This window comes from Wyeomyia smithii, chromosome 2, assembly GCF_029784165.1.
Source record: "Wyeomyia smithii strain HCP4-BCI-WySm-NY-G18 chromosome 2, ASM2978416v1, whole genome shotgun sequence".
NCBI classification, from domain to species: domain Eukaryota; kingdom Metazoa; phylum Arthropoda; class Insecta; order Diptera; family Culicidae; genus Wyeomyia; species Wyeomyia smithii.
In genome coordinates this window covers 129,734,140-129,750,361 of record NC_073695.1, presented here as the reverse complement: position 1 = coordinate 129,750,361, position 16,222 = coordinate 129,734,140, and the positions used below count along the sequence as shown (strand labels likewise).

General features: G+C 39.5%; 1 protein-coding gene across 1 annotated transcript; it reads left to right on the top strand.

Moving 5' to 3' along the window:
• The first annotated feature begins 264 nt into the window (after positions 1-264).
• LOC129724942 (uncharacterized) lies at positions 265-1,533 on the top strand. Its single transcript, XM_055680231.1, has 2 exons — positions 265-1,411; positions 1,468-1,533. Coding segments are annotated over exons 1-2 (1,134 nt in total). The 5' UTR covers positions 265-278; the 3' UTR covers positions 1,469-1,533.
• Positions 1,534-16,222: the final 14,689 nt, after the last annotated feature.

Below are 16,222 nucleotides of genomic sequence, written 5' to 3'. Positions count from 1 at the left end.
GGGTGTCCGAAATGATGCAATTAGTTGAAATATCGGAGCTAGTATCGCTGTTGCATGAAGCCGAAGATAAACTGCCGAATGGGTTGGCGTTTCCGGGAGATGGTAAGAGCGATATCCTTTCTGGACTCCTCTCAATCATTGAAATATCTTATGAGCCTTTGAATAATCAAATTTTAATGTTAAAGTTGAATATCCCTTTAGTGTCTAAACAAAACCTCGTGGCTTTCAGGGGGGTGTTTGTCCCACAAGTGAATGGAACATATGTGGTAGCAATTAAGATGAATGATGATATATTAATCAAGGAAGTTGAAAAGAACTGGGGCTTTGTAATATCAAGTGCACAGTACGAAGAGTGTCTAAGTTTTGCACAAAATAAAATATGCAATTTAAGTGCAGTCGAAGTAAAACTATCTTCAGAAAACAAGTGTTTACTTAATTTGTACTTCAGGAACTCTACGGAAAGTTGTAGCATAAGAATTTTGAAAATAAATCATGATGTCTGGTTTGCTAGTGAGGAACCTAACGTATGGGAATATGTGACCCCGGACGAAATGGAGATTGTCATTTTTCATGGAATGAATCGGTCTCATATGATTATTAGAGGATCTGGTAAAATCAGACTGACGCCGGGTATGAGAATTAAAACGGATAGTGTTAAAATATCGTTCACGAATGTATCATTGTCAGATAAACTGGCCGTGTATACTAACGTACACTATAACATATTGAATTTTACTTTAGATAGCTGGCGAATGAAATTTATCCCATCTTTAGATAAAAACACTTCTGTACTATCGGTTTATGATAGGAAAAAGTTGTTTGATTTAGGAGTGGACATAGAGGATTTGAAAAGAGAAAGACCATTTTTAGAGAACATGCTATACTCACCTTTGTCCTCGGGGTGGACAATTGGTGGTTTAACAACAGTAGGAGTAATAGTGTTGATAAGTTTGTATATTTTTGCATGCAGAAGAAACAATTCATTCAAAGATAGCTCTCAAAGACCGGTAGTAAATATAAAAGATATCGAGATAATACATCATACACCAACTCAGAAAACAGTAGCAAACCGAAACAATGACATCCAGGAAGTTTTCGAAAATCCGAATTTAGTACGATTTGGTGATATACTTTTGAACAACGACCCTCGTAACTACCAAACTGTGGTGGAAATGGAGGATGAATTATTACAAATAGAAAACTATTTGGAACCACGGCAGGATGAATTTACGAAAAATATCCACGTAGCAGAAATTACAGAAATAAAGGAAGCAAATAAGTCGGAAATACTCCCACTACGAGACATAATAGAAGCACAGGTAATAAACAAAGAGCCGCAAGGAGCTCCTAAGGAAGATAAATCAGATAAAATAGCAGTTAGTAACAAGAAAAGTATCAACAAAATCAGGTGGTAGGGGTACATCATGTATTTACAAATATATAACCTTTTTATGAGACTAATTACAGAACCCACCTACAACCAGGAAACAAAAAAGGGGCAAGAGACACAACAATTTCGAGCGCTGCGAAACCCGAAAAAAAAAACACTAATGGATATGGTATGTATAAATGATGATACATGGGAATGTAAGTAATGCCCGACATTTTATTTAGCTTATATTGCTGTGTCTCGAAAAAAAAATATAATATTGCTATTTCTCGAAAAAAAAAACCAAAAAAATATAATTTGTATTTTTTTTTCAAGACGTCAAAGGTCTGAAAAGTTTCAAATCAAATATTTTGAAGAAAAAAAAAGAAGCAAAATCTGAAGTACTAGAACCGAGTTTCAAATCAATTGTTTTGGAAAAAAAAAAGAAGCAGAAGTACTAGAACCAGGTTTTGAAGCGCAAAAAAAAAAAAAAAAAAAATATATATATATATATATATATATATATATATATATATATATATATATATATATATATATATATATATATATATATATATATATATATATATATATATATATATATATATATATATATATACGATTCAGAATTAGGAAAAATAGTAAAGAGAAATAACGAATTTAAAAAAAAAAAAACCAAAAAAAAAGATTTTTTCAATATCCTCGAAGTACGAGATGGCGAGAGATGAGCAACAAGCGAAATACGAGATGGCGAGAGATGAGCAACAAGCGAAGTACGAGATGGCGAGAGATAAGCAACAATCGAATCGAAAGACGAACCATGCGGAAGATAATCATTTGACGGTGGTGGGTCGGTGGTCATCAAGAAAAAAATGTCAGCGAGCAGAGATTGATAGTAGGAAAATCAAATACATGGTTGAACCTGGTTGCAATATTAGAGGTTTGCCGACACACAAATATTAAACTCAGAGAATAGAATGTTCAAGTTGTGACTTATACACAAAAGTTTGCATAAGCATTTTTCATATTGATCAAGAAAATCTTTACCACAAGGTAATTACTCGTATGAAAGTTTCTGAAGTTATGAAATACGTCCAACAGCACATCGCGTTGAGTTTCGGCAGCAGTGCCAAGTCTTTGCCGGTTTAAGAAACCCGGAAGAAATGGAGCTAAAGATTGGAGTAATTATACTTCACTTCGCAAAATAATCAACACATGACGCATGAGAAGATCACAACAGGATACAGTTTCAGTCACCGAAAACAACTTGCGAGGGCTAAATCATATCACGTAGCAACCGATCACCGTCACTATAATCAACCGTGAAAACCAGGATGCAACGAAAACCCAATATATAGGCACGAAGCACCTAAACCACCCACACCCAATATTGAACATCGACCAAATGGTAAGTCAGAATACAGGAAGGCGGTGGAGAGCCCGGCGGCAAGAAATGGGAAAGCCCGGAAGGAAGACACGAAATGGAGTACGCTTGAGGATCATCGTAAGGTTAGGGAATGTAGAAAATTTAAAGTGTAATATAGGGAATTTTAAGTACCACCATATACCCCACTAGAACTTCCCGCGCTATCATCTTGATAACTATCATTATCAAGCTCAATAATTATGGGGATATGTATCGTTTCGATTCCTGTAGTATTACGTAGAAGAGAAATTATAAATAAAAAAAAAAAGAAACAAAAAAAAACATCTCAGTAGGTTGGTCAGCTAGAGGAACTCGGTTCAACAATTGTTTAGCTTTCTTGCAATGACCTAACCTTTTACTTACATAAGCTGCGACAAGCAACACAGTCGCAAGAAGTTCAAGAACAACACATTAGGTAAACAGTTATTGACCTTAGTCATGCGCAGCAGAGCAGCAAGGTGTGTCAAGTTAATGTTTAGGTTTATGCGCAACGGTAACAATGTTTTGTTTAAAGTTTATGTTTAGGTTTACAAAATAAAAGAAAAAGTTGGACCGCGGTTGAGGAGCTATCTGGTCTGTTCTGCGGCCAGAGGGATATAATTGGATAATTGAATTGAGTCAGTGGAGTAGAGATCAAGCCGGTGAGGAGAAACCACGGAGTCCCACCGAAGAAAAAAAAAAGGAAGGTGTAAAGGTAGAGTGTAGTTATAAGTAGTGAAGGTTGATGTGTGAATAAACACCAAGTAAATCGGAAGAAGTTGTTAGTGAAACGCCGAGTGCAATATCACATTAATAGGGAAAAAGCCAGTGCCCCAGCCGCCGCTACATTCGGGGCTACAAATTTTACGATATTTGTTTTGTTTTTGCATAAGAGAGTAAAGGAAAGAAATAAATTTGCTTTTGTCAACACGCTTATTCTGCCAATCTATATCAGAGTTTACGTGAGTGTGAGCAGCCTTTAAAATCTCTTTGAACTTCGTAGTCGCGAAAAAAGTGGCAACCATGTCGACAAGATCAAATCGGAAATCAACATCTTCTTCTTTTTTTACTTGGAAAACTCACATGTGTTTAACTTTGTTGTGGAGAATTTAGGTGATTGAAAACAGCGGACAATTTTAGAACGTGATAAAAATGGTCGGACGACCTGCTGCAATAACGGACGCAGATCTCTGCGAGAAAATTGACGAGAAGAAGGAGTTTTTTTGAACGACAACGATGAATTTTTTGTTCCAAAATGGAACCATCCAATTCTGTTTGAGATTGCTGAAGCATTCGATGGTAATATCAGTCCAGAAGCGATTAGGCTCCATTGTACACGGAAAAAAGAAACTATTGCTAATTATCTTGGCGCTCATCTTGAAAGGAAAGTATTAATATATTCGTTTTTTTTTCCACAATTCGGGCTGAAAGATTGATAACATCCAATGTGTATCTTCAACAGATCTTCTGATGAGGCTGCCGGTAAAGCGAGGTCGTTTGATATTGAGACAAAAATAGCGAAGGCCGATTGGCACAAAATCAAACCGGTCGCACAATATTTTGGCCAAAGGACAGTTAAACGACCACCTAAATATAGCTGGACACAGCAGATCAATATTTTAATTTACCGTGGTATCAAAAACTCCTGCCGTTTCAAAACAGATTTCGAAAGTTCGGATGTAATCGCTCGTTCAACTTGCAGTGAGTGCGGATGTCGAATTAGAACGCGCGTTATGGAGGATGAACCTGTAGATGAATGTCATCTTAAGGTCATCCTCCATGTCGAGAATTTCCGAAAACGGTTTAAGCATGGCAAAAAGAAACAATATGTGAAGGCGAAGCTAGGAAGGACTACGCCAGACAGCTACTCACTCAAAAGCCAATAGGTATCCATTTGGAGAATGTTGCAGATATAGTTCCTTACGGCGAAAAAGTGCCTAGATTCATCCCGGTACGTTGTCGCAGATAAAATATGAGAATTTAACCAAATATGACGACCTCCATGCAGTTATGTCGGCAACAAAAGCTTCGAGGCAGTATCGAAACTACATACGCGATACCTGACGTTTCCATCAAGCTACGCAGAAAAAGCCCATTCAAGCAGAAAAGGTCGATTCAAGCGATAAGCCGATACATGAACCATTATTTATGTACGTAAAAAGCGACATCTGGTAGTATTTCAAGAAATCAAACAATATTTTAATTTAAAGTCCATACGGAAAAGAATTAAATTGCCGTTGTTCAAAAACGAATAAAACATATTTAAATTATTTACATCTGAATGCTTTGCCAAAAAATTTTCTCTATAAGTTTCTTTGTGAGTAATATAAAAAATTCTAAATGTCTCATTGTTGAGTCACACTAACTGCACTGCCACGTCGCTGTGAGTGTGACTCGAGAACCAAGTTAATCTAGTCGGCGAGCTTCGAATCTAACAATTAGGTTCTATTCGCACCTCCCGCCGGGAGGCTCCCGCACCATTTAATGCGATCAGCAGTAAAAGTTTTCAACTAAATAAGAGTTAGCCGACTTGCGTGCGACGTTAGCGCCGACACGTTGCCCGTTGTAAATGAAATTTGAAATAAAAATAGGTACCCATTCACCGTTCACTTTTCACTTGGAAATAAGTTTTTTCATAACAAAAAAACACTTGAAAAATATTTTCACCGATACTTCAGCAAATCATTCCTGAAGGATTGGGGAAAATATTTTCGTGAAATGTTTTTTGTTATGAAAAAAAAATAACTTCCAAGTGAAAACTAAGCGGTGAATGGGCACTGTAAGTTACACTAGTTTAGTTAAGATGGGCGTTGTGCTGCAATGTAATAAGAGAGCTCGCACCGGGATATTAATTTCTCACCGCGAGGGCAAGGGCAATAAAACACAATGTAGGGTGTTGGAATGAGTGTGATCACTCTGTTTGTACCGCCAAAACTAATTCAAAAAGTAATTCAAAAATTACTATATGAAACATGAAAAAACACATCAACGGCACCACCCCAGATATGTGCTGCATACCCTGGCCCATCACCATGTCAAATATGAGGCTTGAAAGCAGGGTCTGAGCCGAGCTATTGATTTTTAAATATGTCACATTTTGTACCGCCAAACTTGAAAAAGTAATTCAAAAATTTTTATATGAAACATGAAAAAACACATCAACGGCACCACCCCAGATATGTGCTGCATACCCTGGCCCATCACCATGTCAAATATGAGGCTTGAAAGCAGGGTCTGAGCCGAGCTTTTGATTATTGAATATGTCACATTTTGTACCGCCATACTTGAAAAAGTAATTCAAAAATTTTTATATGAAACATAAAAAACACATCAACGGCACCACCCCAGATATGTGCTGCATACCCTGGCCCATTACCATGTCAAATATGAGGCTTGAAAGCAGGGTCTGAGCCGAGCTATTGATTTTTGAATATGTCACGTTTTGTACCACCATACTTGAAAAAGTGATTCAAAAATTTTTATATGAAACATGAAAAAACACATCAACGGCACCACCCCAGATATGTGCTACATATCCTGGCCCATCACCATGTCAAATATGAGGCTTGAAAGCAGGGTCTGCGCCGAGCTATTGATTTTTGAGTATGTCACATTTTGTACCACCATACTTGAAAAAGTGATTAAAAAATTTTTATATGAAACATGAAAAAACACATCAACGGCACCACCCTAGATATGTGCTGCATACCCTGGCCCATCACCATGTCAAATATGAGGCTTGAAAGCAGGGTCTGAGCCGAGCTATTGATTTTTGAATATGTCACTTTATGTACCACCATACTTGAAAAAGTGATTCAAAAATTTTTATATGAAACATGAAAAAACACATCAACGGCACCACCCCAGATATGTGCTGCATATTCTGGCCCATCACCATGTCAAATATGAGGCTTGAAAGCAGGGTCTGAGCCGAGCTATTGATTTTTGAATATGTCACATTTTGTACCACCATACTTGAAAAAATGATTCAAAAATTTTTATATGAAACATGAAAAAACACATCAACGGCACCACCCCAGATATGTTCTGCATACCCTGGCCCATCACCATGTCAAATATGAGGCTTGAAAGCAGGGTTTGAGCCGAGCTATTGATTATTGAATATGTCACATTTTGTACCGCCAAACTCGAAAAAGTAATTCAAAAATTTTTATATGAAACATGAAAAAACACATCAACGGCACCACCCCAGATATGTGCTGCATACCCTGGCCCATCAGCATGTCAAATATGAGGCTTGAAAGCAGGGTCTGAGCCGAGCTATTGATTTTTAAATATGTCACATTTTGTACCGCCATACTTGAAAAAGTGATTCAAAAATTTTGATATGAAACATGAAAAAACACATCAACGGCACCACCCCAGATATGTTCTGCATACCCTGGTCCATCACCATGTCAAATAATAGGCTTGAAAGCAGGGTTTGAGCTGAGCTATTGATTATTGAATATGTCACATTTTGTACCGCCAAACTTGAAAAAGTAATTTAAATTTTTTTATATGAAACATGAAAAAACACATCAACGGCACCACCCTAGATATGTGCTGCATACCCTGGCCCATCACCATGTCAAATATGAGGCTTGAAAGCAGGGTCTGAGCCGAGCTATTGATTATTGAATATGTCACATTTTGTACCGCCATACTTGAAAAAGTAATTCAAAATTTTTTATATGAAACATGAAAAAACACATCAACGGCACCAACCCAGATATGTGCTGCATACTCTGGCCCATCACCATGTCAAATATGAGGCTTGAAAGCAGGGTCTGAGCAGAGCTATTGATTATTGAATATGTCACATTTTGTACCGCCATACTTGAAAAAGTAATTCAAAAATTTTTATATGAAACATGAAAAAACACATCAACGGCACCACCCCAGATATGTGCTGCATACCCTGGCCTATCACCATGTCAAATATGAGGCTTGAAAGCAGGGTCTGAGCCGAGCTATTGATTTTTAAATATGTCACATTCTGTACCGCTACACCTAAAAAAGTTATCTAAAAATGCTCTTGGTTTTGTGAGAACTCCTCCCAGTCGTCGAACCAGCTAATAAAGTTGGTATTTGATCTCACAAAAAATGTAGATTAATAAAAAATATTGTCTTAAACCAAATCCTAACAAAACTCTTTCCTAGAAATTATATGTCTGTGGTCATTAGTGATATCTCGGAGGTTTTCGTCCATGCTAATTTTCATCACTGAGGTTTTCATCCCTGGAATATCCTACTCTTTCCACCAGGTTGCGTTAGCCTATATTAATGCTGTCTACCTCTACGTGCAGTGAAAAAAGGTGATCAATGGTAAGGGAGTACGGAGCATAATAATCTTGAGAAATTTTTACAACTACAAAAATTGATTTTTTTGCCGCTGGAGCACTGCTTTGCAATTCGCTGGTTAGTCCAACGACGCGAAGATTTCTCGCGATGTCATCATTTCGCAATCATGGTACGTCACACATGTTGTGTTGTCTTGGCTATTAAAACTTTGCTTCTCAAAAATACTGCAGATATTTAATTTGTCTTCAATGGAACGGCTGATAAATTTCACGCACATCACAATGCAGTTTTAGTCTTCTATGATTAAATTGACATATTTGAATAATACTACGAAATTCACTGGAAAATCCTTGTCAGACGAGCGACTTATCGCTTAGGTTTTATTCTGCATGACCAATATTCCTATCGAAACAGACTAGCTAAATCCTTTGCAGTTTTTATCTTTTCCTCGCTTCCTATGAGTAAACACAAAACTCCGTAACACACTTCATCTTATTAATGTTGGTCCTTTCGTTTTTGATATATTCAACTTTAGAATGGCGAACGAACTAATATGGGTATTTCCGGAATCAGAATGTTTCACGTAGTCCGGAAAATTAACTAAAGTTGCCATAATGGGAATTCCCAGAATATAGGCTAATATTACTGAATACTACCCTATGTCGACTGTTGCGTAATCGAGATGCATCATCATTAGGCAAAAATTGTCCTCATACGCCATTTCAAATCCAAAGTTATAACTTCCGGTAAAATATTTATTCCAGAATCGAGATGATACCCGGAGACTGGAGATCAAATCTAGCCATTTTAAAACTCAACTTCCGGCTTCCAGAAACTAACCAATATCACTCAATATGGGTATTCCCGCAGTCGGGATGATGCACAGCAAAGTAAATCCTTGGTGCTACATTCCGATTCGGAACTCGACGTTCTGTTTATTTATACACAGACTTCGCAGCCAACTGTTTAGTGTACAGGAAAATTGCAGGGCTAGCGCTACGATTCTACTGACACTAACGGTACTTCCCGAGCCGAGACTCGAACCTACGACGACTGGCTTGTTAGGCCAGCATCGTACCTCGAGACCGCCTGGGATGGAAGCAAAGTCAGAAGCAAAAAATCGACCACAGATCATTTTGATATCTGAAGTGGCTACTTCCGGCTTCTGGCAAACAGCCAAGAAATGAGGCTTAGTTATTGTTTTAAACGTATTGAAACCAGATATTCCATCGTTATCTTATGGACTATTGTTCAAACAATTATTGAAAAGAAGAAGTTTGCTTCGAGCTTATCCTTTTCAATCATTTTCGAATGCAATTTTCATTTTTTTTTTCGAATTCCAGCTTGTAAATATCTGTGTGCTGTGTTACCGAAACTTGGCAATGAGCTAAACTCGTGCCGAGATATCAGTAATGTTTTCGCTGATCTTGGTATCAACAGTGCTTAACGATGAACTCGGCAAAAATTGAGACAAGTTAGAAATTACGGCACATTTAAAAGATAAGTGATTACCGTCATAACCTAAGAGGCGCAGCAACGCGGGCCGGGTATAAGCTAGTGTTATATAATAAATAAAAACAATCGATTTTAAAAAAGTTATATACAGAAGGCATTCTTCGAATTAATTTTTGTTGCGTACCAGTGTTAGAATTGTTCGAATAATCAGGTATCAAGTGAGAGCGACCTCAGAGATAACTGAAATTTAGACTTCACTAATGTAACGTATTCAAATGGTGACAACGTGGAAGAAACGTCAAACTTAGCTCACAAGTTTCTATTTAACACCTTCACGGGTCATACGATCGCAATTGACTGCCAGCTGAAACGTGGACACAACTGGTTGGTGTATTCTGGGCAAAGTTGCCATTCGAAAATAGCTGAGTGAAAAGGCGGGGCGCTATCATTGGCGCGTTAAAAACATCTCGGTGGCAGAGGAAATGTTTCGCCAACCAAAGCATCTGTTCATCAAGATGATGCGACTCAAAACAGTGTCTGTTCCCCATGTTAGGGGCAGCTGATGAACGTCTTGGTACCAGCGTGGGACTGTACTGTCACGACGGTTCTCCGGCATGACTGGAGTTTATGGTATGTCTAATTCTCGCAGCTTCCCTTTTGAAAGCCGTAAGGCCTTCTCAACAGCTCTACGGTTAACACCAATTATATCAATGTCGTCCGCGAAGCCTAGAAGCATGTGAGACTTCGTGATGATGGTGCCGCTCCTCTGCACACCTGCCCTTCGTATTGCACCTTCCAAATTATTTTTGTTGGAAAGCATTATTTGTCACAGCTCGTTGCGTTTCACTGTATCGTACGCCGCATCAAAGTCAATAAACAGATGATGTGTCTGCAAGTTGTGTTCTCGAAACTTGTTGATCTGTCGCAAGGTGAACATCTGGTCCGTTGTAGATCGCCTCGCTCGAAAACCGCATTGGTATTCTCCAACAAATGCTTCCTGCAACAGCGTCAGTCGCTGGAACAGGATACGGGAGAGAATTTTGTAACCGGAATTGAGGAGGGTTATGCCTCGATATTTACTACAATCGAGTCTATGTCCCTCCTCGTAGATAGGGCATATGAGACCTTCCAACCAGTCCGTAGGTATTTGTTTCTCAGACCATACCCTTAGGATAATCTGGTAATTTGCACTACACAGCCGCGCACTCCAGACTTTGAAAAGTTCCGCCGGTAAGCCGTCCTTCCCAGCGCTTTTGTGGTTTGTTAGCTCTTTGTATGCATTCTTCACCTTGTCTAATGTTGGTGGGTCCACAGCTTGTCTGTCCTCCCCAATTTCTATCCTGTTTCCCTCGACGACTCTCCTACCTTCCTCACCGTTCAACACCACTTCAAAATGTTGCTTCCAACGCTTGACCACCTGCGATTTATTGGTAATCAGGTACTCCTCCCTGTTGTAACACATGGCAGATACTGGCACTGTCCGGTTCCTGATTCCGTTGATCGTTCTATAGAAGCCCCTCGTGTCGTGCCTGGTGAAGCAATTCTCCGCCTCTGCAAAGACGCGACCGTAGTGCTGACGTTTCGTACGGCGGTGAAGCCTCTTTTCGGCAGCTCTGGCCCCGGGTATTTCTCCCGCATCTGACGCGTCACACGATTAGCTGCTACTAACGTGTTGGCGTATGCTCGGTTCTTCTCTAAACTTCTAGACACTCAGCATCGAATCACCCACTACGCATGGTTCCCGTTGTCATGCCTATCACTTCTCGCGCTGTTTCGCTGACCGCATCATGGATGTGCTTCCACTGCTCATTCAGGTTCACTCCAGCTGGTTCACCGATCCGTCTATCAACTTTCCGAGTATCTCCTTCCGCTGATAACCTCTGGATGTCCAGACGTATCTTTCTCGCCGATCTCGATTTAAATACGTTGGACAACCGGGCGCAAATCTCGCCTACCACGAAATAGTGATCCGAGTCGATGTTTGGCCCTCGAAAGGACCGCCCATCTATGACGTCTGAAAAGTGCCGGTCGTCAATCAGCATGGCTGTCGATCAGCAAGCCTCTCCATTGAGGTGTCTCCAGGTGTGCCTCCGAATGTTCAGACGCCCAAAATGGGTACTACAGATGGCCATTCCTCTGGCCGCGGCGAAGTTTACTAACCTCAAGCCGTTGTCGTTGGTGGTAGAGTGAAGGCTTTCCCTACCAATAACGGGACGAAAGAACTCCACTCGTCTGACTTGTGCGTTCGTATCTCCGATGACGATCTTTATCGTGTCATGGGTACTACGGTTTCTCAAGGAGCTCATAGAACTTCTCCTTTACGTTATCGGTTTTATCGTTTGTCGGCGCGTACACGTTGATAAGGCTGTAACTGAAGAATCTGCCCTTGATCCTCAATACGCATAGACGGTCATTAATAGGCTTCCACCTAATAACACGCTTCATTTGGTTTCTGAGTAGCACGAAACCGACGCCCCGTTCCGCTCTGTCGCCGCCACTGTGATAGATGTGGTAATTGAACCACCCGGATCAACCGCCCGGAATACACGTTCTCCAGTTTTAGGCCAACGCACCTCTCGTATGGCTGCTACCTCCAATTTTATCTTTCGTAGCTCCCTGGTCAAGACGCCCGCACGTGCCGGTTCGAACAAAGTCCCAACATTCCAAGTGCCAAGTTTTGAATCGTTGTCCTTTTTCGTTTGCCTAGGTCTATACCGATTTTTTTGAAGTAGAATACTTCTCTCAGGAAGTTCGGCTACATAGGGATGTGAAATGAAAATCTAAAACCGTAAAAAGTTAAAAATATGTCCAATTTCAAATGCTAATAAATCGGTTAGAATTCGATGGATTTCCTTCATTCTTGTTTTATTCTCGCTAATTTTCCGTCGGTCTAGTTCCGCCACTGTTGTTGTGCCAATCACCGACGCCCAGGGAGGCGACTCCACCCAGGACCCTAACTTACGACCCGTTGATTAACGGACTGGCGCCAACGACTTTACTTCCTCATGCGATGGAAGGCGTGACCCTAGATATTTTTCGCCTCAAAAAATCTCCCGGTGTCGGCTAGGATTAAATCTAGACCAGTTAGGTTGGTTGTGAGTGGATCACGCCGCCTCACAACCATCGACACCTATGTCGGCGTTGGGATTCGAACCCAGACCACCAGCGTGGTTGGCGGAGACGTTACCAACTACGCTAGGCCCCCCGCCTAAGGTCTATACCGATAGTTATAGCAGGGCTGCATGCCATCGCGGGTCGACATGTGGCGACCGTCGAGAGCACACAATACAGGTGTGACCACTGACAGTACCTAACAGTCCCGGACCAGCAGCGGGAGGTCGCCTAGGGGTGGGGAGGATCGTACCAGCAACAGTTGACTCCTCGCAAAAGCCACAAGTACCCGGAAGCACATCTGACGGAACAAATAGAACCACTCCCATCACCCGAAAGCACTGACAGATGATGGCCATTGGGCCAGTAAGGTTCCAGTTATGGCAACTGGTAGCGTAGTGAACGGATATGAGTTGGATTTCGTAATGGTACATGCATCGAGCTCCCTTAGTAAAGTCGTGTGCCAACGGCTTGGAACCAGTGTTGGAATAATCATGATAAAAAAAAGTTCACTCACCGCTCAATGCAATGAAAAATCGCCAAAGAACTTCGCACAAGAAGATCATCCAGGATATGCGATCTAAAAGTTCATGAAAACACCATACGAGAATCAGTTTCAGCTGGCATCGTAGAGGATATTTTTGTCTCCATCTCACATGCGAGCGAAACGTACTCAGGATTCAAATCATTCGACCATCGTGTCGCCTTCGTGCTTTTTCTATGTTGAGAATAGGTAGCCCATATCAACGAACGCGCGAGCTCATATTGATATTCGGTTTTGATATTTTTCGTTTCATTCAACCGCCCGGCCCGAGCGGCTCGGGTGATGATTTTGTTGGTAGTTGTTTGGAAGTCTTGCAGATTCGACGTGCATTTACGGCTGTGACAGCAATTGGATGCGAGTTTTTGAGGAATGGATAATAATCGAAACCAATTAAACTCGAAAAAGCTGTAGAAAAGAATGATGCCATGCCATTGAATTGCCGCGCGATTTATTAACCTTTTTAAGCAGCTTTTGTTATAGCATATAAATGCTTTGCTAGAAAAAAAAAATTATTCTTTTCATCTGTTTGACAGATAACTAACCCTATTCCAGCGGACAGAAATGACTCTCGAACTTTTATTACCATATGCACATTTGACACCATTGATTAAGTAATTCCCAGAATAGTATTTTCAAAATAGCTTCTTAAAAGTGAGTCGTGTTTATTCTACCAGCTCACCTCGTTTTGACCTGAAAACAACCTAACTGCTTTCAAAACCCTTCTTTTTTCGCTCGATTTTGACCCAGTGTTGATCTGGCGTGCTGCCCGAAGTGCATTGTGAAATTTGTCAGCTTCAAGCTAGCACCGCACGTGCTTAATTCGTAAACAATTATTTGGAATCTTTTTCATACTTGCGTCGTAAATCGCGATGTCGTTTCTTCATTCCTCGACATATTTGCCCTGATGCAGTGGAATAAAGAAATTCGCTATCTGCTTAGGCTGTCATATGCAACTACTAGAAAGCCCTACATTAGAACCACCCATCAGCACCTTTATTGCACTTGTCGTAAATGAAATGTATAATCAGTTATCTGGCTGAAGAGTGGGTAAAGATCGATATTTCGTCGAACAGTATCCCGAATCATTTCATGCTATTTCATTTACGATATGTGCTCTCGGTATATCATGAGCGAATGTGATGTACAGAGATAGAGAGAAAACCTAAATTAATCCACTTAGCGGTCAGACTCAGCCTTTCTCATTTAAATTTATTATTTGTAAAAATAGATTTACATTGACGCTTCAATCCAATAAAAGTCTATTCACTCTTTGGGTTCTAAAATATTGATGTTTTGATTGAAGAATAAAATATGAAATTTGACGTAATGTTAGTGCTTAACAAATAGCGAAATAAAAGAAATGACTTTTAATTTCGAACAATTTCATCACGGGCGATACCAGGAACGTTCAAATAGTACGAAACCACATTTAAATTATGCTGAGGCCACATATATTGATCGAAGCAGGTATAGTTTTAAATAGTCTTTGAATTTATTTTCGTTCCATAACTTTTGAACCACATATCAAGTTGTTATGAAGTTAGTTATTCGTAAGTTTGAGAGATAACTCGTTCGTATGACACTAGTTATGTTAAATAAGTCGTGTAATCTTTGAGATAATAGACTTTCATTGTTTTAACAATTGAATACATAACGATTGCTTAAGTTCGATTATAATCAAATGAAATGGGAACGTATAGAGTAGCCAAATTATGAAACCACTTGTTCAATCATAATTCATCAGTTAACCCTTAACTAGCCTGTTCATCTGATATCAATATTGTTCAAATCGGTTGTGTAGTTTCTGAGATAATGAAGTTTCGTGATTTTCACATTTCGATACATTACAGACGAAGTTACAATCCGATTACAGTTAAATTCAATAGGGTGTTAGGAGGCCTCTAATTTGACACTAATTTAGTGAAAATCGGTTCAGCCATCTTTGAGAAAAATAAGTGAGTTTAGGTAGTCTTGTGAATATTTTTCTTTTCATAGCTGGATTTCACATTTTTGAACCTAACAGTCAAAGTAATAGTCCGCTTGCAATACGAATCAAATGGGTCCTATGGGGCAACTAGACCTTCCATTTGACACCAATTTTATGAAAATCGGTCCAGCCATCTCTGAGAAACATAAGTAAGATTAAATAGTCTCGAGAACACGTTTCTTTCCATAACTTTTGAACCACATGTCCAATCTTTGTGAAATTCAAAAGTTATGGGTTTTATAGGTAGCCCGTTCATTTGCAATTATTTTGTTCAAATCGGTTGCGTAGTTTCTGAAATATTGATGTTTCGTGATTTTTGCATTTTGATACATAATAATTTAATTTATAATAATTTCATTGAAATCGGTCCAGCCATCTCTGAGAAAATCGAGTGAGATTGGAAGAGTGTTACACACACACATACACACACACATACAGAAAATGCTCAGCTCGTTGAACTGAGTCGAGTGATATACGACATTCGGCCATTTGGATCACTTTTCTACCTTTTAATTAGCTAGTGATCGTTAGGAGAAAGTCAATATGTTTACTTTCATAATGTGATTTCACATTTTTATAAACAACGGACAAAATTACAATCCGATTGCAATGAAATTCAATAGCAACCTAGGGGGCAACTAAACCTTTCATTTGACACTAATTTTGTGAAAATCGGTTCAGCCATCTCTGAGAAAAATGAGTGAGTTTAAACAACCTCAGGATAACTTTTCTTTACATAACTTTTGAACCATATGTTCAATCATAACGAAATTTAAAAGTTAAGGGTTCTGGTGACAGCTCGATCATTTGAAACCAGATTTATCGAAATCGGTTGTGTGGTTTCTGAGATATTGATGTTTCGTGATTTTTACATTTTGATACATAACCTCTTAACTAAAAATCCGATTACAATGAAATTCAATAGCAACCTATGGCGCAACTAGACCTTTCATTTGCAATTAATTTTATGAAAATCGGTCCAGCCATCTCTGAGAAAAGTGAGTGAGAAAAAAAGTTGCACATACACACACACATACACACATACAT

What these genes read in the sequence shown, in the direction of transcription:
- LOC129724942 (XM_055680231.1), top strand. Translation starts at nt 279, where the DNA reads ATGAATGATGATATATTAATCAAGGAAGTTGAAAAGAACTGGGGCTTT.